The sequence below is a fragment of the Danio rerio genome, chromosome 12, assembly GCF_049306965.1.
Source record: "Danio rerio strain Tuebingen ecotype United States chromosome 12, GRCz12tu, whole genome shotgun sequence".
In the NCBI taxonomy this organism is placed as follows: domain Eukaryota; kingdom Metazoa; phylum Chordata; class Actinopteri; order Cypriniformes; family Danionidae; genus Danio; species Danio rerio.
The window spans coordinates 19,315,496-19,337,208 of NC_133187.1; the positions used below are offsets into that span (position 1 = coordinate 19,315,496).

Genomic DNA, 21,713 nt, shown 5'->3' on the forward strand with positions numbered 1-21,713 from the left:
ACTCATTTTTAATAACTGATTTATTTTCTCTTTGCCATGATGACAGTAAATAATATTTGACAAGATATTTTTCAAGACACTTCTATACAGCTTAAAGTGAAATTTAAAGGCTTAACTAGGTTAATTAGGTTAACTAGGCAGGTTAGGTTAATTAGGCAAGTTATTGTATAACAATGGTTTATTCTATAAACTATCAAAAAATAATATAGCTTAAAGGGGCTAATAATTTTAAAGTGTTTTTTAAAAAAATTTAAAACTGCTTTTATTCTCGCCAAAATAAAATAAGTAAGACTTTTTCCAGGAGAAAAAAACATTATTAGACATACTGTGAAAATTTCCTTGCTCTGTTAAACATAATTTCAGAAATATTTAAAAAAAGAAAAAAAATTCAAAGGGGGCCAATAATTCTGACTTCAACTGGATCTCTTTAAGATAAATCCATTTAGGAAACTGAGATTAGCTTAATATGAAAATGCTATATGAATTTGCAAACCTCAATATCACATGGCTTTACATTATATAGATAGAATGGTAACCCTATAGTACACTGGAAATAGTACACTGCTAGAAAATGTATTAAGGTCAATAGGAAAGGAGATAGGATAAAGATTTCAACAGAGAGAGACTTTCTGGAAAGGAAAAATGTCCAGGTTTAAATGTAGAATTTGATTTTTCTTCAGTAATTTTTCTGTTACTGACTTGATAAGTTTTTAATCTTTATTGTGTTTTATGATATTGTTATGGTGTTTAGTTTAAATTATTTCATCATTATTAACTTTTCCTCTTTGTTAATTTAAATAATAACTTTTTCTTAAATTCTAAATAATAATCTTGATAGTTTTAACTGATCAAGTGACTATCGTGTGACAAACTGATTGTTTAAATGGACTCTGTGTGCTTATATATTGACACCCCAATGAAGATAAGTTAACCATAATGTATCAGTACACTTGCATATTGTTTTCAATGTGAAAGCCATGTAAATTTAGGACTTTTATTTTATTCTATAATATTTTTGAGTGCCCTGAACTGACATTTTTTTGATTATGTAAAAAAATGCTGCATCCAAAATGGATGTTTTCTGACATCCATTTTTACCATTTGACATTTCTTATCTGGTTTTATTCACAAAAGACCACATCTACTCTAATTTTATTCTAATTTAATTGCTTTAAATATTTCTTGAGAACATCAGGTATCACCTGACATGTCTGATCTTAACCATCTGAAATAAATCAAGTTGCATGCTTTCTTTTGGATTTTATCTGTGGACTTTGGAATAATCTGTGTATTTATAAATATACTTTTAAAAAATCACAATTTTTAATATCCAAAATCTTTGCTGAAATATGTGAAATAAGTATCTAATATAAGTATATAATATGCATTCGGAAATTAACTGGGTATGAAGAATAGTTGTTTTACATGGTTTTGTGGCAGTTATTACTTTCTAGAGCACTTTAGTGTATCTATAACTTTTTTTGCATATACTGTAAAAGTCAAGGCGCATTATTATGGCTATTAGGTGGTTTTGTTTAATTTATACACAGCATGGTGAATAACGTATAGCTTAAAGCTAAAGATCAGACAATAGACTGTACATAATGTCTTACAGAGTTCAAAGCTCATGCACAGTAGCATGCTGATGGTTGTCCTGGATATAAAAAAGCTACAAATAAGTAACCACAGAACTGATACATTGTAAAAAGCAATTTGTTACTTTACCTAAAAAGTGAGTAAACCCACTGCCTTAAAAGTGATTTTACTTGCTGTGAAAAAGAGAGTAAACCTGTTTTTAAACTTAACTCAAATGATCCACAATTACTTAATTATTTCAAGGCAAAGGGTTTACTCACTTTATTAAGTAAAGTCAACTATTGGCTTTAAAAGAATTAAACTTACTCCTTTTTAATAAAAAAAAGCGAAATCAACTCATCACTTTTTCCAGTGTAAAAAGCTAAAGCAGATCCAAAAAAACCAAAAAAACAAAACAAAAACAAGGCAAATGCAACAGTTTAGTGTCTTTATTTTATTTTCCCTGAACAGTTTTATCATTGGTCATTTGAGGTGAATGTGGAACAACGAACAGACACATGTATTCAAAAGTCATTTGTTTACTTCATGTGCTGATTCTTATTTTGAAAAGAAATCAGGTGTAAAAAGCAAAATGACAGAAGAGGCTGCGGTGCATATAGCCGAGGGCTTGAGGAATCTTTCAGGATGAAACCATAGTCTGGAACTCTGTTGAGAAACATCAGAAATGAGAGCATAATTTAGGTAAGGATTTCACAGAGACGTTCTAAAGGAAACATTTCACTATAGCTTTAACCTGTGGAAAAAACTATGTGTTTCAACATATGCAAAAGAGGTTATTTCTATCAACTATATCCCTTTTTAAATAAATAATGCTAAACTGTTGTTGATTCTCAATCATTTGCCTGCAGCTTTTAGACTTTGTCAAGCGTGTGCATGACCGTTACTCGGGATTGAACTAAAATAATATGAGATGATCCTGATCTTTGATCCTCTTACATAATCTAGTGATAGATTTTCCTAGAGTTTCCATGATCTAAGACAGCTATTTAATCTAAGTAATGATAAGAGAAATCAGATAACTGAACAATCAAACAGAGGACATAAAAGGACAAACACAAATACTATGGAAAATTATCACTCAGTTGTCAGGGAAAATGAATACTATTAGATGTAAATATGAAATGAGACTAAAAAGTAAATGCATAAAACACAAAGAAATTTTCAAATAATGAATAAAATATAAATAAATACATAAATAGAGCAAAAAAATTTACCATCTACTCCAATTCGGCCATCACTATCATCATCTGCAGCTGTGAGGAGGCTCTTAATCTCCTTTTCTGTCAGGGTTCGTGCCCCCGGGAAAAACCGCTGGAGAAAGAACCTGATTCACACAAATCCATCGATGAGATCAATAAAGTGCTGCGCAACAGTCATCAAAACACACTCTCCTGATTCAGCATTTTAAATCTTCTTCCATTTCTTTCAATCAAATGATCAAAAAAAAAAAAAAAAAATCCCCTTCACACATTCCTGCTAAAGTGTGATGTGAATGTCATCTCCTGTGTTCTAGCTCTGTTGACGTCCTTACATAATACAGATAAATCACATAAAAAAAACATAATGACAGCATCTCCATGGATTACATTCAGAAAGGACTTAGTTTAAATGGAACTCTGGAATTATCAGGTAAGACATGGACATATATTGTAAAAAGCTTAAAAACAACAATTCTCTTTATGCACCGGATTTTATGCATGCCTATTATAAGCATGGCGTTTTTAGCATTAAGAAGTGCCTCCTCTGATCACACACTGAACAACTAAATCCTTATAAACTGTGCTTCGGATGTCCTGAAATCACATAAGCATAATCTATGGCTACATATTTTCAGCATTAGCAAAGCTGAAATCACATCTCTTCGTTTTTGATGAACTCAGCACCGGCTGAAATGACATACTTGAGCTCAGCCTCCTCGATAAATCCACTGTTATCCTCATCTATGATACGGAAGACATCCTTCACCTCCTGAGGAGTTTTCTGGCTCAGGCCACAAAGCTGGAAGAACTTTTTGTAACAAAAGGAGTCCGGAGCTGTTGGAGAAAGCCACATTAGATAAAGGCGAATATATTGCCAGACAAAAGTAGTTTGTCTTAATACTATAATCATGATTTATTGTTGTTATACCATCATTCAGTACACTTGATTCATATTTACCACACCTTGGCAGTCTTTGACAGCATTTTCAATGGCTTCAGCTGAGAGGATGGAAGTAAGTGACATATTCAAACTGTTGAGAGAATAAAACATTCCTTTACATGATGTATGTGTGTGTGTGTGTGTGTGTGTGTGTGTGTGTGTGTGTGTGTGTGTGTGTGTGTGTGTGTGTGTGTGTGTGTGTGTGTGTGTGTGTGTGTGTGTAACATTCAAAAAGTGTAAAATACATCAAAATAATAGATTAGCTGTAACATTTACTTTGGCATCTTCTTGATCAATGCTACAATGCAATTTACTCTACTTTCTAGTCAATCCTCTCTTACAGAAATAGCTTTAAAATGAATTAAACATAAAACATAAACATATAAACATAGCGACTCTAATAAATTCAACAAGAGTTGTTAGATGTTAAGCAGAAAGCAGCATCTGACCTGTGAAGAGTCTCCTCGCGCTGATCTGGAGCAGAGGTAAGGCTGTGTGATAAGCGTCTCTCATCCGCTCACCTACTTATATATATATGTATATGCTAATGGGACGGACAATGAGAGATGCTTGGGTTACCTGTCAGTGTATCAAATTCGGATCGACTTGAATTTCTTGCCCAACTAATTATCCTTTACTATTTAAATGAGGCTCGGACCGAATGCGCGCACATGTGCCTGCACTTCGCCCTAATAACAGTGGGTATTTTGACAGAATCGCTCTCTCTCTCTCTCTCTCTCTCTCTCTCTCTCTCTCTCTCTCTCTCTCTCTCTCTCTTTCTCTCTCTCTCTCTCTCTCTCTCTCTCTCTCTCTCTTTCTCTCTCTCTCTCTTTTTCTCTCTGCGTGTGTGGTTCAGGTATCCACTACGTAATATAGAAATACCTGACATTTTTGACCCTGTTGGGACACTTTTATTGTCCCATAAACAAAACAACTTATACATCAACAATAAATAAACTTCTATAATAAATTTATAATAAATAAATAGACTAACACAAGTGCATTTTTACATCACTTTGTTAACACATTTAATTTCTCTGGAGCTCATTATATTTACTCCATGGATGTTTGCAGTGTCTTAAATAATTTTGTAACAAGTATTTAATGCCTCGTTCTCATTGTATATATAAATAATTTGTATAATTATTTATGGTAGTGTTTAATATTGGACAATGGACATAATAATCTCTCTCTCTCTCTCTCTCTCTCTCTCTCTCTCTCTCTCTCTCCCTCTCTCTCTCTCTCTCTCATTTCAATTCAGTAATTGTTTTATTAGGATGACAAATGGTAAAAATGTATAGCCAAAGCATTTATAAAATTTACATTAAAGACAAAAGAACATACATGTATAAAACACAGAAACCACAGTAAATAGTAGAAGTGTAAAAAAAAGATATGCAAATAATCATTAAATAAAAAATATAAATAATATGTAATTTTATTCAATATATCATAATATTATTCAATATATCATGATCATTCATTGTATCATTATTAATCAATATATAATATTATTCATTTACATCAATAAATAAAATAATGATAAAAGATCAGAATACACTTTACATTTAACTCTGTACATATCACTTTCTCTCTGTCTTTCTCTCAATTCAGTTCACTAATTGCTTTATTGGCGTGACAAATGTTACAAATAGTGTCAAAGCATTTATAAAAAAAGAAGATACATAGCCTATATAGTGGTGGAAAGAGTACTTAAAAATCCAACTTAAGTAAAAATATCATTACTAGCCTAAAATGTAGTGGAAGTAGAGTAAAAGTATCTGTTGTGAATATTACTTATTAAGTATGAGCAAAAAGTAGACTTTTCAAAAGTACTCAAGAGAACACTGTAAAAAATGAAAAGTTGACCCAACTTAAAATTTTATAGCAATCAGCTGCAAATAAATTTTGAGTTTTTTAAGCTTCAGTGGCTGAAGTTGTGCCAAATTATTATTTAAGTTGACTTTAAAGAAAAAAGACTGAAAAGAAGACTGAAAAAAAAGTTTTAAGTCAAGTAAACTTTATGGAACATCTTCAACATCTTCAACCACTGACGCTTATTAAACTCAAACGTTCTTTGCAGCCGGTTGCTTTAAAAATTTAAGTGAACTCAACTTTTTGGCTTAAATGAAGAAATCAAAAATCTCCGACGTGCTCTTCCCGGCCAAAAGAGGTCACACTTGGATGGCACAAATGGTGTGTGGTTGGTCCGATTGCAACGTGATCTCCCCGGCCAAAATTGGTCGCGGCTGGACGGCTCAAATGCACAACATGTTCTAAAGTGCATTAATATACATCTGTACCTTTGTTTATAAACAACCAGAATATGACATATTTCGATTAGCAGGGACCGTGAAGAAAAGACGTACAACTGATAATGTAAAAGACGTCAGTTGGATTTTCATTTTGGTAGCCTACTACTTTTCAACCATGGCGGGACGTGACGGAGGGTCTTTTCAACTTGATTTTAGGTTGGACATAAGACACTGAGGTCGGCCTTATGTTGGGTCCTATGCCAACCCAAATTACTTTTCCAAACAAAACGCAATGTCCCCACGACGTACGGGTACAACATCGATCTGATGTCATGATGCAATTTCGTACAATGTTTATCATACAGTAAACATTCGTCAGCGCGAGGCAGTGGCGCAGTGCTGTCGCCACACAGCAAGAAGGTCGCTGGGCCGCTGGTTCGAACCTCGGCTCAGTTGGCGTTTCTGTGTGGAGTTTGCATGTTCTCCCTGCCTTCGCGTGGGTTTCCTCCGGGTGCTCCCGTTTCCCCCATAGTCCAAAGATAATGCGGTACAGGTGAATTGAGTAGGCTAAATTGTCCAGTGTATGAGTGTGTGTGAATGTGTGTGTGGATGTTTCCCAGAGATGAATTGCGGCTGGAAGGGCATCCGCTGCGTAAAAACTTGCTGGATAAGTTGGCGGTTCATCCCCCGGATTGATAAAGTGACTAAGCCGACAGGAAAATGAATTAATTAATAAACATTTGTCATCTTCTCATCAGTGACATCTAAAAAGTCTCTGGGTCAATGTGTGTAAAGATTTTGGACTATATCATAAACATATATAATAATTATTCTAATAAAATAAAAATACAAATAAAAAACGTTTTTTTCAACACATTTCTAAACACAATAGTTTTATATAAAAACTGAGTAACTTTATCTTTGCCTTGATGACAGTAAATAATTTTTGACTAGATATTTTTCAAGACACTTCTGTACAGCTTAAAGTGACATTTAAAAGCTTAACTAGGTTAATTTGGTTAACTAGGCAGGTTAGGGTAATTAGGCAAGTTATTGTATAATGATGGTTTGTTCTATAGACTATCGAGAGAAAAAAAATAGCCTAAAGAGGCTAATAATTTTGGCCTTGAAATTTTATTTTTTTTTTTAAAGACTTTCTCCAAAAAATATTATCAGACACACTGTGAAAATTTCCTTGCTATGTTAAACATCGTTTGGGAAATATTTAAAAATAAAAAAATAAAAATAATAATTTAAAAGGAGGCTAATAACTCTGACTTCATCTGAATAATAGAATTATATACATTTAGTCTCATCACACATTTTTGCAGGGTCTTGAATAATTTATATAAGACATTTGCAATGTCTCATTCTCTTTGGAGGTTTCAGTAAATAAATAATAATTATATTTACATACTTAAATTATATTTACTTTTAATTTTATCATCAATAATTTGAGAACTTTATAAAGACACAATTTCATCAGCATATATGCAAACACAAACATCTCATATATTATATAATCTGTATATACACACTTATTTAACAACTTTGCAACTTTCACATTTGTTACAAATGAGGTGTTACAATGTAATTTATTAACAGCGGAAAAAAAAGATTATCTGATGCAATGTTTCACATTTTCCCAATACTGAGAAATGAGCCACATGCACAAACATTGATTATACATTTCTTATTCTCATGTACTGCTTGACCTCTGTTGTCTGAATCACCTTTGGTCTGTTTCACAAGATTAGTTAACATCATCATGAATTATTGTGTGACCTATAGTTAATTAATAACAAACCTGAAGTTTGATGATATAGTACAAGATTTGTTTTTCCATTATACGTGCTTTTCTCCTTTTTTCTGATTGATGGCAATGATGGTAATAGCAAGTTTCTTTTGCAGCCTAAATATCTTTACATGTAATGAGATTGACTTTATCTTAGCTTTAAAGGACAGTTGGGAGTCCAGTCCACTTAAGTTGACTCTGAAACTAATTATCTACTCATGCAACTTGAAACTTTTTCTCTTACTTTATCACAGATCTGACCCATATCTGATAGAGTAATGATTGAGCACACAGACGCATCATTTGCTGGTCAGGAAAATCTGTCAGAATTCAGAGTAAAAAGTATGTGTGGACCAGAGAAAACAAACAACCTACTGAATCATATTACTGAATGATGCTTAATATCAACTTCAATGCATGTCTTTATTAATTGAAAATATGAAAAATATTTGTGTTGTAACGTTATGTGTCAAATTTAAAAGTGCATTAAACATAAATATGCAGCAACGTAGTAATCTTCTGGAATCTGCTGGAAATTGCATTACCAAGTAGCTTTCGCCTGTCAAGGAAATGGGAAGACAAGACATTGGAGACAACAAACCAATTCACTCTAATGTCACTGAACGAACTGGTAGTGTTACTGTATAGTGATCTATCCATTTACATTCTCTAATTTGGTTGTACAGTGCAGCCAGTGTGTCTTCTGTTGTCTTTTGTTTTCTGTCTTTTGAGTCTGCAATTAATTCTAAGCCAAAAATATATATATAAATATTACTGAAATTAATCAGAAACTTATAAAATGGTAAACAAACTGCATTCTTGTGCTTTTAGGGGGACATTTTTTTAACATGAAGTATGCAAATGAAAGTGTGTACAGGAGAGAGTAGAGGTGTGAGGCATATAAAATGTGGCAGGGAACTCCACCTAGTGGTAACCATATATACAGTACATACAGAAGACTTTGAATGTATCTTACTTTCATGTACAATGTGCAGGCTTTAAAATCTGCTAGACTAGTCATTAGAGTCCCATTATTAATCAGGGGTCTCCACAGCAGAATAAAACCGCCAACCTTTCCAGCTAGGTTTTACACAGCGGATGCCCTTCCAGCTGCATCCCATCACTGGGAAACACCCATACACTCACATTCACACACATACACTACGGACAATTTAGCTTACCCAACTGACCTATAGCGCATGTCTTTGGACTTATGGGGGAAACCAGAACACATGGAAGAAACTTACGCGAAAATGGGGAGAACATGCAAACTCCACATAGAAATGCCAACTGATCCAGCTAGGGCTCGAACCAGTGACCTTCTTGCTGTGACCCACGTGCGACCCACTGCACCACCATAACGTCCCACTTTCTATTCTGTGTAAAAGATGCGGTGGTGCAGTAGGTAGTGCTGTCACTTCACAGCAAGAAGGTCACTGGTAAAAGCCTCGGCTGGGTCAGTTGCTGTTTCTGTGTGGAGTTTGTATGTTCTCAGGGCATCCACTGAGTAAAACATATGCTAGATAAGTTGGTGGTTCATTTCGCTGTGGCGACCCCAGATTAATAAAGGGACTAAGCTGAAAAGAAAATGAATGAATGAATAAATGGATGAATGAATTAACAAACTTTAAAGCATGTTGTCATGACTTATTGATCATTTTATATAGATTATAATACTTTATTCAGCTTTGTAATTATTTGTGAAGAAATGTTTGTTTAATTTAGTATAATCGACTTATCTAAATCTGATTTTACATAAAAACATGACACAACACAACAAAACATACCTACTCAGTAAATATACACACACACACATATATATATATATATATATATATATATATATATATATATATATATATATATATATATATATATATATATATATATATATATATGTGTGTGTGTGTGTGTGTGTGTGTGTGTGTGTGTGTGTGTGTGTGTGTGTGTGTGTGTGTGTATATATATACATATATATATATATGTTGAAAAGTTTTAAAACGTCTAATTTTGATGTTAAAAATTCAACCAAGCAATTTAAAAAAGTGACTTTATTGAGCTTTTAGTATTCAAGTACACTTCACAAGTGTAATAATTGTCTAATGATAATTGTGTCTTCATAAGTGTAATTAACCCTCCTGTCGTGTTCACCTCCCGCCCCTTACTTTAGTGTTCCCAGTCAAAATTGATCAATTTGTTTTTACCTGCTCTTAAATGAGCAAAAACAACCTTTTTTAAACTAAATTTTTATTCAACAATCCTTAGCTGTAAAAATGTCTCAAAGTAGTGTTTAACTTGAATTTATAGAATTAGACATAACTATAGTACAGTATATTCAATCAGTTTATTTATATAGTGCTTTTACGATGTAGATTGTGTCAAAGCAACTTAACATTAGTTCTAGGGGTTCAGGGGATGTTTTCTGTCTAATGGATAAATATAGTCTGGAAACTTATTCATTTGCTATGGTGGTCTCTTTTGACCGGAAACACCACAGGTGTAACAAGGTTGACTAAAACACTCAAAATTCAGTAAAAGAGGGGATCATAACTTTTATGTTTAAATGCATAGTGTGGAGGATATCATAAGGCCTTGAGGCAATCATGTAAAACACAATATTTAAGAGTTTTTTTTATTGTAAATCGGTCAGATTTGAACCAAACACGACAGGAAGGTTAATGTGTTATTTTAACAACATCATATTGCCACTTATGTGTTCTGTTTTGATTTAGTTCCAGTGTTTCTTCCTGCAGGGCCATTGTTCTGGAGAATTTAGCTCCAACCCTGAATACAAATACCTGTCAGAATCCTGTAGCCCTTAATTAGTTTGTTCAGTTGTGTTTGATTAGGGTTACAGCTTAACTATGCAGTGACTCACCACCTTAATCGATTGTATTCTTTGCTTCCACTTTCCCAACTTTGCTTCCACTTTTTTTCAACTTTGTTTCAGAGCCTTCTGCTTTCATTTACCATTAAAAAAAAAAGATCATTTTACACCTGCTCTCTAAACTGTCTTTTAATATTCTTTTATGTTCCAAACAAAGTCACTGCCAATGTGATTCTTTGTATTGTAGAAATAGTTGAGCTATAATTTCAGTGTAATATTTCGACAAATTAAGAAGACCAAAGACTCAGTAATGAAAAATAGTATTTATTTTCTCATTGTCCTTTCCCCAAAACAGCGCCAAAGATTTTACAGAAACCAACATTCATATCTACAATGCGAAAGACCATGTGACGTTGACAGTCGTTGTGGACGGAGTGCAGCATGGGAGTGGACAGTCAGAATTGTGTATAAAAATCAGCCACCCAGATAAAAAAGTGGAGATCTCAGGCTACGATTGTGGTTGTCAGAATAAGGTGTTGGCTAGATCCCATTTATGCCTTGACCAAAGAGGCGAACTCTGTAACATCAAGGACAAACAATAAACCATTATCAGAGCTCATTAGAAACATATTTAAGCAATTATACATGTGATATCTTCAACAAGAAGCAAATTCCTCACCATCAACTCCAATCTTGCCGTCACCATCAGAGTCTCCAGCTTTCAGGAAGGCCTTTGTCTCTGCATCAGTGAGTGCCCTGGCACCAGCAGAGAAATTCTGCAGGAACAGTCTGAAGGGCACATAATCAGAATTAGGTGTCTTTTCAACATTTGTGACACCAGGTCATTAAAATTTGTATGTTAACTCGGTGTGAAACAGAAGTCACCATATCCTGTTCTTCCCTACTTTGATTTATATGTAAAAGAGCAAGAAAAAAATTGTATGGCAGGGATTAATTTGACTGATTTGGGAATTGATGGACCATTTAATAATTCTGATTTGTGAGCCTGGATCACAAAACCTTCTTGTCTTATGTTGTACAGGTACATTTTTGACAATGGCCAAAAATACACCATATGGGTCAAAGTTAGTGATTTTCTTTTATGCCAGAAATCAGTAGAATAGTAAGCAAAGGTTGAGTTCTATGAAAATATTCTGTGAATTTCTAACAGAAAATATATCAAAACTTAATATCTGGTTAGTAAATTTCCTTGCTAAGAACTAAATTTGGAATATTTAAAACTTTTTTTTCATATTTAGAATTTTATACATCTATAGAATGTTTATTTAATCAACTTTCTGTTCATCGTCAATCAACACTTTGTGATGTTGAAATCTGAATTTCAGAAAAATTACTCTTTTGATGGGTTTTGTGGTCTATTATCACATTTGTCAATGTACAGTCATAACGGTCTATGTTGAACATAAGTGACAGATTGCCCCTCACATGTCCTACTTAACGCATAATGTAGATATGTTGTTAAGAGAGGGAGATATCATGAGGCTTTATAATTTTTGCAAGATTAATCTTGTAACAAATACGCCAATATTAAATAAATAATAGGAATCGTTTATTTTTAATACGCTGATTACTTCAGTATCACAGCACAATCAAAGATTCTGCTTACTTAAGCTCATCCTCCTCAATGAAGCCGCTCTTGTCCTGGTCAATGACAGCAAAAGCCTTCTTGATGTCATCAGGAGTCTTGGCGGACAGCCCAACCTTGGCGAAGAAGCTCTTATAGTCAAAGGAGTCAGCAGCTACAAGATATATGTGATTTTTAGCCAAAGGGTAGAGGTACTAATCCATCAATGCAAAAGTATAAATTTCCTTAATGTTTAAACCTTAAAATGAAAAAAAAAAATATCATCAAATGTATGCCCTCATTTTGTTCCAAATCCACAGGACATTCTTTCCTTCATGGAGCAGGGAAGGAGATGTTAGCCAGAATGACAGTCTCAGTCACCTTTCACTTTCAGTAAATTTATTATGCAAACATGAAAGTGAATAGTGACCAAGGCTGCCATTTTGTAACATTCTGCCTTTGTGTTCCATGGGGAAAATAATGTCTTGAGGGTTTGGAATGGCATGAAATCTCACTTTTGGTTGTAGTCTATAAGGGTTACCTTGGCAGGCCTGCAGGGCTGCAGTGATGTCAGCTTCATTCAGAATACCAGCGAATGCCATGGTTAGCCTATAAAAATGTCAGAGGTTTTCATTTTATTTGGATAAACATACATTTAAATTCAAATACACGAACATATATTTCAAGAAAACATTTCTCCATCAACAAAAAATGATAAACTCCCATTTGCAGCCATATTAATTGCATGCCTGCAATAAATCCCACCCAGTCTTCTCGCAATCAAACAGCTTTAAAAAAGAGTGATATCCCAACACGTACAAATTCCAAGACACAAATTATTCCCTCTCCAGGTGCCAGAGACTTAATACGTCAAACACATCCTTTCCAGAGTTCATATGGAAGCGGTTAGCTGTTCGTGTTCGGTCTTCTTTCTTTCGGCAGTGAAGAGACTCACCTCTGGTTGTCTTCGGGGATTTGGGTTTGGATTCGCAGGGATGAAACTGGCTACTGCAGTGGGCACCAACTCCGTGGCTTCCACCTTATATAGCTCTACTCAAACGAAATATAAGGCATAATGTAATGGATACCGCAAGAGGGGCAGTTGGTTGAAAAAACTTGTCCAGTAGTCAGGCTGTTCTATTTATATGCTCTAAAATGAAGATGCTTAAAAGGTATATGTGTAAGTCCTTAATTTCGCGATGGCTAATAATATACGATGCTGATATGGATGAAAGCCCGCGGTGGGATGATTTTGAAGACGAACGGCAAGAGATAAGTTCATTTTGCATGGGAGAGTTCGCATTAGTTTTGTAAAGCGCAGAGCAAATCGTTTCGACGCGTTTGGAGTCTCACGAGGAAGCTCCTGAATCCATGAACCCATTATACTGACTTTTTTGGCCGTTATATGTTAGCTTTGAAAGTGGAAGGTAAATGGGTCGTTAGAACTTCTAACGTGTGTTTATTTTACACGTGTAAACAGTCAATGGTTACAGTTTTGCGCTCCTCTCCGTCTTCCTAATAGTTTCTTCATTTGAAGCCATTGCAGTTGCTTTGATCAGACCTGTGGTATAATCGGTCTAGAATTTAAACATTGTTCAAACAGATACTCTTCATAGACCACGTACGAATTAGCCACTAAACTGGCAAAATTTAAAATACTTAATTTTCTCGTGAGATCAGGCTGAATAGACGGACACAGTTCATGTCATTTTGTAGTAGACTGAACGTGTTGCATTTATGAATACATTAGTCTATGTGTTGTGATTCATTATGGCTTTATCACTTTTTAATACTTTACTGGATTTGAATTTAAAAACTTCTTATTCTTCTCTGCAGATTTCATTTCAGTTCCTGTACTGGCTATTGTATTATTTGCTATTTGATGCTTTGCCTTTGCTATTGTGTAATTTTGAATTGAAATTAAAAGTGTTACATTTATAAAAACAATATGCGTTTTGATTTATAATGGCTTTTTCACATGTTGCAAAACAGTCAATAAGCTGGATTTGAATTTATAAACTTCCTATTCTCAGTAGCCTTCCTTTCAGTTCCTATACTGGCAATTGTGTTGTGAATATAGTTAGTAATTCTGAATTAAAATTTAAATAAAATGCCCGTTTTGATATTGATACACAATAAATCCCGATTATGAATAAAACCCTACAATCTCTAATATCAATAGTAATCTCTAATATCAAAACTCATTCAAAATTATGATAATGACAGGTGTATTGGAGAAAGATAAGCTTTGTTGCACTCTCAGGAAAAAAAAGATACTTGGTGGTACAGGTAGTGTTCCTTGTTAAATTGTACCTATATGTTACAGAAAAGACCTCTTATGACACTTTTTTTTGTACCTTTTATAATTCAACTGAAATGAAGGCACACAATTGTTCTTATTTAAAATGTACAAAAATGCTGGACAACTCCATTATTACAATATCTCTGAAAATAAACCTCACTGGAAAGACAAAATGATTTTATGAGTAATTTCCATATTAAAACATGAATCATCATGTAAAATTATATAAAGAAACTTATAAACACTAATTATTAAGTTCTAGAATATAATAATACAAACAACAGGTAAAATATAAAACTATACGTATTGTATACTAAACGTTTAAGACATTTTAAATAAATGTTTAATAAGCATTTTTGATACTGTTAAGGTACTAAGTGTCTTGTCACTGTGGTGGTATCTTTATGGATCAGATTTGTACCTTTGATGAAGGTACAATGCAGGTTTTAAAAAAAACAAACATTTTGGTTTCCCATGGTACAAATCATGTCCTTAAAGGTACAAACTGCAATAGTACAAATTAGTTTCTTTGTCTCAAGGTACAATTCTGTTTCATTAAAGGTACTGTCACAACATTGTACCGTTTTTGTCTGAGAGTGTATAATAAAATGACAAACGAGACTATCAGAAGGAAAAACATTCCCTTTCAGCAGTCTTTAATATCATGACAAAGTGAATTTAGAGACTTTGCATTGTTTAAAGTAATATTAGAAATATCTATATGAAATATTGGACATCTAATGGCAGAATTACGCTGCAAAGGTGGAAGACATGCCTCTGAAGTGCAAATGGAGTGTCTTCACAGACTTTTTAACTCTCAAAGGTGGCATAAATGCATTTAGGCTATACAGCAACTGCATACTGCTATATGCTCTGGACTGAGGTGTGTCAGAGCAGGAATAATTTAGTCAGGATAGCTTTGTGCCTTTACACAGAATTGTAAGCAAGCACAGACAAGCGTAACTGTGTAAAGATGACCACTTCTGCCATATTTGTAATTCTAAATTGTTACTCTGTGCTTATTGACATTATATTAGAGACCAAACTTTTTTTAAAGAGCAAAGAGGCATTTAAATGTTTCTTAGTGGGCTGTTAGAACTGTGCAGCAAGTGGCTACACTCCAGGGGAGGGTGCGCTTCACTTGTCGTGCTTCAGTCATGTTACAGTATGCGTATGTGATATGCCTGTGGATTCTTGAGATTACAGTGACACTCTCACTCAGTCACTGAGAGCTGAGAGTGACGCCTGCACAAGGCTCATTTGCTCTCTTTCTGTTGATCACGATTAATCGGGCATGTTTACAAATCCTCATGCAGCTAAGCAGAGGTAATTCCCTATATCTGTCATTTCAACAATGCCCACACGTTTTTATTGCCTATTGTCTGTGCTTTTTCTTGGTTGTGCTAATATTATCACTTAACAATGTACATGATACTCTGCATATTTTCTCAGAAAAAAAGACAAAGCCATCACTGTTGCTGTAAATTTGCAAAAAATATGTCTACTTTTAAAGTATGTAGTTTTAGGGTACCAAATATGTACCATTAAGAGCAAATTGTGTACCTTTTAGCCTTACAGTGATCGCTTTGTACCTTTTTTTTTGTGTAATAGCAGTTCTACCAATTTAGAAATTCAAGCACAAGTGAGACTCAGACAAGATGAGGAGAGATTGTTTTAAATCAAATATATTTTTATTTCCTTAAAGTGCAATGAGATTGTAAGTTTGCACATGGATGGAGTTTTACAGAACAATACAATGCAATGAAACAACATTAATAATAAATAGCTTTTCAAGACATTGAACATGGTTCTTTGTGAGGACGAGTTTGCAGGGCATTCATAAATAAATATAAAAAAGATGATAAGCAGAGCTCTGGGTCCGAAGGCAAGGGTCCATGAATGCTTAGGCCTTTACAAGCAAAGCAAACTCTGTGGAAACAAAAGGAGAAAAGCAATTAGAGTCATATCAACAGCTCTTTTATATCAGTTTAAGGTTTAGAGTTCTTCTTTAAGCTTTCAAGTATTGACTAGCATCAACTATTCATTACTATATTCAATTAGCTCATTAAATTGTTGATTTACTATGAATAATAAACTATAAAAAGCTATCATGTTTAAAACAACAAATGCAAGATACAAAAAGATCAGTTCATTCATCAGATCATCAGATCATTCAAAGATCAGTTTTCTGTTTAAGGGATAGTTGCCCCAAAATTAAAAATCTGCCATCATTCTTTTGTTAAGCCCAAAAGAAGACATTCTAAGGAAAGCCAGAATCCTGTAACCATTGACTTTTATAGTATTTGTTTTTCCTTAGTAAATTGTAGTAAATGGTTATAAGTTTTCAGCTTTCTTCACAGTATCTTCTTTTGTGGTCAACAGAAGATAGAAGACCATAAAGGTTTGGAACCATTTGAGGTAGAGGAAAAAAAGAGCAAATCTTAATTTAATGGTGAACTGCCCCTTTAAGATTGTTTCACCAAGATTAGACTGAATAGTGCATTATGTAACAAAGACTTGACTCTTTATAAAAAGATTATTGTTTTGAATTTAAAAGTAAGTACCATCAACTCCAATTTTGCCGTCGCCATCACTGTCGCCAGCTGAGAGGAAAGCCTTGGTCTCAGCATCGGTCAATGCCCTGGCACCAGCGGAGAAGTTCTGCAGGAACAGTCTGGGAACGTTGAGGAGAGCATTTAGTTAATGAACTATATAATATAATATAATATAATATAATATAATATAATATAATATAATATAATATAATATAATATAATATAATATAATATAATAATGTGTAAGAATTAGCTCATTAATTGTAAGTTTGCGCTTTCTTACTTCAGCTCATCCTCCTCAATGAAGCCGCTCTTGTCCTGGTCAATGACGAAGAAGGCCTTCTTGATGTCATCGGGAGACTTAGCGCTCAGGCCAACCTTGGCGAAGAAGTTCTTGTAGTTGAAAGAGTCGGCAGCTGTAAAATATGACAAGGAAAACACATTGAAAATCAGGAATTTTATTAGCATTATTAAAATTACCATTCTTCTTTTGGAGAGTAATATGATGGACATGTCTTACCAGCGCAATCCTTAAGGGCTGCAGCCACATCCTCGTCCTTGAGAATTCCAGCAAAGGCCATTTTGATTTTTTCTGTAAACAAGACCAAAAACAAGATGAGGATTCAGTCAGTCAATGTAAAAGCATATAAACTTGAAGATTTAATGTTATTTCTTATAAATAAAACTTTTTAAGCAACCAAGAAGTTGATCCAATAAACATCATCTAAATCCCCCATCAGTTAGAGTTCGTTAGAGTTAAAGAAATCTTCCTACAGTTATTATATGATCTCAGTAAAAACATATCGCAATGCCAACCAAATGTAAAGCACGAAAAAATCATTTGAAAGAATAAACAATCATTGCAAGCTCATCCAAAGGCTCAGAAGGTAGCAGGTCCTCGGTTTGCTTTGGTTGTTTGCTTTGCTGCTTTCGCGTTTTCAGTCCTGCCGTAAAGTCCGTTTACATCCCCATTTAGTTCCTTCTTTTTCGTTTATCGTATTCCACTGATTAGAAAATTGATCGAGCCCTGTTGTATGATCCTGAGGCCTCTGGGAAACTCACCGTTGCGCTGCGCTGTTACTGTTCCACAGATGTGCGACGACTACCCAAGTAGCCACGGGCCCCGCTTTTATACACTTGTCTGTGGTGTTGTAACGGACACCATTTGCTTAGGTTGAGCAAAGTCTCGAAAAAATGTGTCCACTAGTCATATAGCTCTATTTTTATCCTCGCAAAAGGGGATGATGCTCTGATTCCTTATGGGAAACTCAGGAGAGACACCCTAGCCCACATAAGCGCTTAGAATATGCTTGGAAATCTGCGCAATCACATTTAATTAATTATTTGTTTCATGATTCTCATATTAGTTTAAATTTTACATCACCATATCAAATTATATGCGAATTGCCTCATATTAAAAAAGTTTTACACATTTTTTTTACATATTTGGAGTATGAGTGAATATTGCTTGAAAGGTATTTATTTATTTGTGTGTCTGTCTGTCTTTATCTTTACTTCTATTGAAATAAGTTTCAACAACATTGGAATTTTTGCATGTCTTAAATTACTGGGATTTTTTTGTTATTTGTTGGAAATAATTATTTAATTCAGCATTCCTTCATGAATTTTACACCATGATTATTGTTTAATGTTTATTTTACACATTTTTCTTTTAATTTCTTGGGAACGGGTGTTAAAGCATTTACAGTTTCTGAACTATATTTATAATTTCTATACATGCAGTAAGATGATGCTAAGCAGTTTCTGGGACAGCTGGGGGACTGCAGGAGCAAACGCTTCAGAGTTTCACATTACTGACAAATATGATTAAACACTTGAGATTTTTTCTCTCTGAAGGAGGCTTTCTCAATATTTGATTGAATGCAAGACATCCAGTGCAAAAGATCCTAAAAAGTAAATAAAAACAAATGAAATTAATAACATTTGATTAAATTTGTAAGTTAAAACACTGGAATTTTGTGATCTAAAATTAATTTCAACTTATAAAAACATAACTTTGTCTGACCAATCGTCATTTTATGTTCTAAATGACAACATTTAAAGAAGAATAGTAATCAGTGGTTTGAAGAACTACATTTTACTCAAAGTTATATCCAAGATGTAACATATTATAACATATTCACAATGCATATGCAACAAGTCTTGTTTAGACATTTAGTTTGTATTACATTTCTTTTTTCAGAAAGGCCAAACAATACATTACATTAAAACAGTTCACATTTTTCCAAACTGAAAAGGCCCCAGAAAACCTTTTATTTCTAACATATTTGTCATTAGAGCTGAAAATTCTACAGGAAATAAGGAGATGCAGATAAATCTCTTGCATCTATACATATCACATCTTATTTATAAAATAGGCTGTCTGGGTATTTTTGATGCCAACCCTCCCATCCAATCTTCCCATCGCCATCTATGTCTCCAGCCACGAGGAAAGCCTTGGTTTCATCTGCTGTAAGGACACGAGTCCCTTTTGAGAAACTTTGCAGAAATAACCTAAAGAATTAGATATAACTCAATGTGCTACTGATCAACATCAATAATAATCAACAATGACATAGTAATTAGATTAGATTATTTGCTTAACACTGCAAAATAAATAAATATATGCTGTAAACTTTCCCAGAGATGGGTTGGAGCTGGAAGGTCATCCGCTGTGTAAAAACATGCTGTATAAGTTGGCAGTTCATTCCGCTGTGGCGACCTCGGATTAATAAAGGGACTAAGCCGAAAATAAAATAAATGAATGAATATATGCTGTAAAGCATAGTGAAAACACATTCATGCTAGAACAATTAACAATTACTGCAGCTTTAAGTATTTCCTTATTTTTGAATAATCATAGTTAACTTAAACCAATGCAGCTTTCGAGACTTGCTACCGCTTGTTTCTTACAAACAACTGCTGATGTTTTATAAACTAATTATACTGAAAAATGTCAGAATTATTGGAATACTGTTCATCTTCAGGCCTTTTGTCTTTTTCTGATAGATAATATAGAGGCATGGGTTTTAAGGCGTAACATGTCGTTTTCACCCCTAGAGGGCGTGTTATCATATAAATAGAAGTGAATTTTGATGACTGTGACTAGGCTTGGAATCATGGAAGTCATCATCTCCATTACATCCTCTGGGATTAGAAATAATGTTCATGAATGAGCTGAAGTATAAAAATCTTAGTTTCAAGCAGAGTAAGACTGAAAGCTTTCAAAGTGAAATATGCTGAAGCAATTGCTGATGAAGGCGACGCAGTGGCGCAGTAGGTAGCCTCACAGCAAGAAGGTCGCTGGGTCGCTGGGTCTCTGGTTCGAGCCTTGGCTCAGTTGGCGTTTCTGTGTGGAGTTTGCATGTTCTCCCTGCGTTTGTGTGGGTTCCCTCCGGGTGCTAGAGTATGTGTGTGAGTGAATAAGTGTGCGTGGATGTTTCACAGAGATGGGTTGCGGCTGGAAAGGCATCCGCTGCATAAAAAACATGCTGGATAAGTTGGCAACCCCAGATAATTAAAGGGACTAAGCCGAAAAGAAAATGAATGAATGGCTAATTTCTGCCTGAAGAAAGTTGAATGTGCTAGCCAGCTTGTTATTTGCCTATTAAAAGAAATAGACTACAGTTTTTTTTTTTATTTAAAACTTTAATAGATTCCTTATTTTTCTAATTATGTATTAAATTTGTATTTATTTTACATTTCTTTATTATAAATCTTCAGGAAATATTTTTGGTAAAACCAAATAGTGTGAGTATGACCATCCAACAAGCTATTTGAGCTAAAAAAAAATGCTTAAAATATGAGTAAAAAGCAGTATTTATATAAAAAGACAGGCTGGCTACGGGCCTGCAGACTTAACATAATTTTCACTTCTAGACACAAAGTCATTCATAATAAATGGAAAGTACTCAACTATAGCTCATCTTGCTCAATGAACCCACTCTAGCACTGCGTCAACATTTTAAAAACCTTCACTGTCATTATTGGATGTGTGCCTGCAAAATATGTTTTAAAGGCGATGACCCTGAAATGGAGAATTTTGCTCGGAGAAATGTGTTTATTTTCCTCAAAGGTCAAATTAAGCTTATTTTACGAGTCACTTGGAATTAAACTGTTGAGTTTTACAATTTTTAAATCATTCAGCCGATCTCCGGGTCTGGCAGGGGAATTTTTAGCTTAGCTTAGCTTAGCTTAGCATAAATCATTAAATCTGATTAGACCAATAGCCAAAAAAAAAAAAAAGTTTTAATAATTTTCCTAATTAAATCTTTACTCTTCTGTAGAAAATTAAAAGTATTCTCATTTCATCTCTCCATAATAATCTGCAGTACAATGGCTGCATCAGGCATAATGATATTATACAGCTTAGTTATCTACCTGGTGACTACTTTTAGGCACTGTATAATATATTATTGTGCCTGCTGCAGCTATAGACGGCAGCAATGTTCCTTGATTATTATGCCAGTATAATCAGAATAAAGATTTTTTTTGTCAGTCTAAGTACACGATGTAACTGCAGGAGATAATAGCTTAAACTTTTTCTTAAATGTATTGATAAAATGCTAATGGTCTAATCCAATTCAGTGATTTATGCTGAGGTTAGCTACAAGTACTCCCGCCAAACTTGACTGACTGGATTACAAAATGTTTAACTGT

The 21,713-nt window shown here is 34.1% G+C and overlaps 3 protein-coding genes and 1 non-coding gene across 5 annotated transcripts; all 4 read right to left on the minus strand.

The window, feature by feature from the left end:
- Window positions 1-2,009: 2,009 nt before the first annotated feature.
- pvalb9 (parvalbumin 9) lies at window positions 2,010-4,239 on the minus strand. Its single transcript, NM_182938.2, has 5 exons — window positions 4,185-4,239; window positions 3,759-3,826; window positions 3,497-3,629; window positions 2,811-2,920; window positions 2,010-2,241 (listed from the first exon to the last, which is right to left on the minus strand). The coding sequence occupies exons 2-5, from the start codon at window positions 3,817-3,819 to the stop codon at window positions 2,216-2,218; spliced, it is 330 nt and encodes a 109-aa protein (NP_891983.1). The 5' UTR covers window positions 3,820-3,826; window positions 4,185-4,239; the 3' UTR covers window positions 2,010-2,215.
- Window positions 4,240-10,922: 6,683 nt separating this feature from the next.
- Window positions 10,923-13,262, minus strand: pvalb3 (parvalbumin 3). 2 transcript variants are annotated; one of them, XM_005169450.6, is made up of 5 exons: window positions 13,017-13,216; window positions 12,739-12,806; window positions 12,240-12,372; window positions 11,292-11,401; window positions 10,923-11,189 (listed from the first exon to the last, which is right to left on the minus strand). In XM_005169450.6, exons 2-5 carry the CDS (start codon window positions 12,797-12,799, stop codon window positions 11,164-11,166), a joined length of 330 nt encoding a protein of 109 aa, XP_005169507.1. In that variant the 5' UTR covers window positions 12,800-12,806; window positions 13,017-13,216; the 3' UTR covers window positions 10,923-11,163.
- On the minus strand, window positions 12,546-12,655 carry mir2192 (microRNA 2192). Its single transcript, NR_030663.1, is given in 1 exon segment — window positions 12,546-12,655. It is a non-coding gene; the product is annotated as a microRNA mir-2192 (primary transcript).
- A 2,906-nt stretch (window positions 13,263-16,168) lies between the features above and the next one.
- Window positions 16,169-18,252, minus strand: pvalb2 (parvalbumin 2). The gene is given in 5 exon segments (NM_131516.2): window positions 16,169-16,428; window positions 17,064-17,173; window positions 17,338-17,470; window positions 17,575-17,646; window positions 18,117-18,252. Coding segments are annotated over 4 exon segments (330 nt in total). The 5' UTR covers window positions 17,636-17,646; window positions 18,117-18,252; the 3' UTR covers window positions 16,169-16,402.
- Window positions 18,253-21,713: the final 3,461 nt, after the last annotated feature.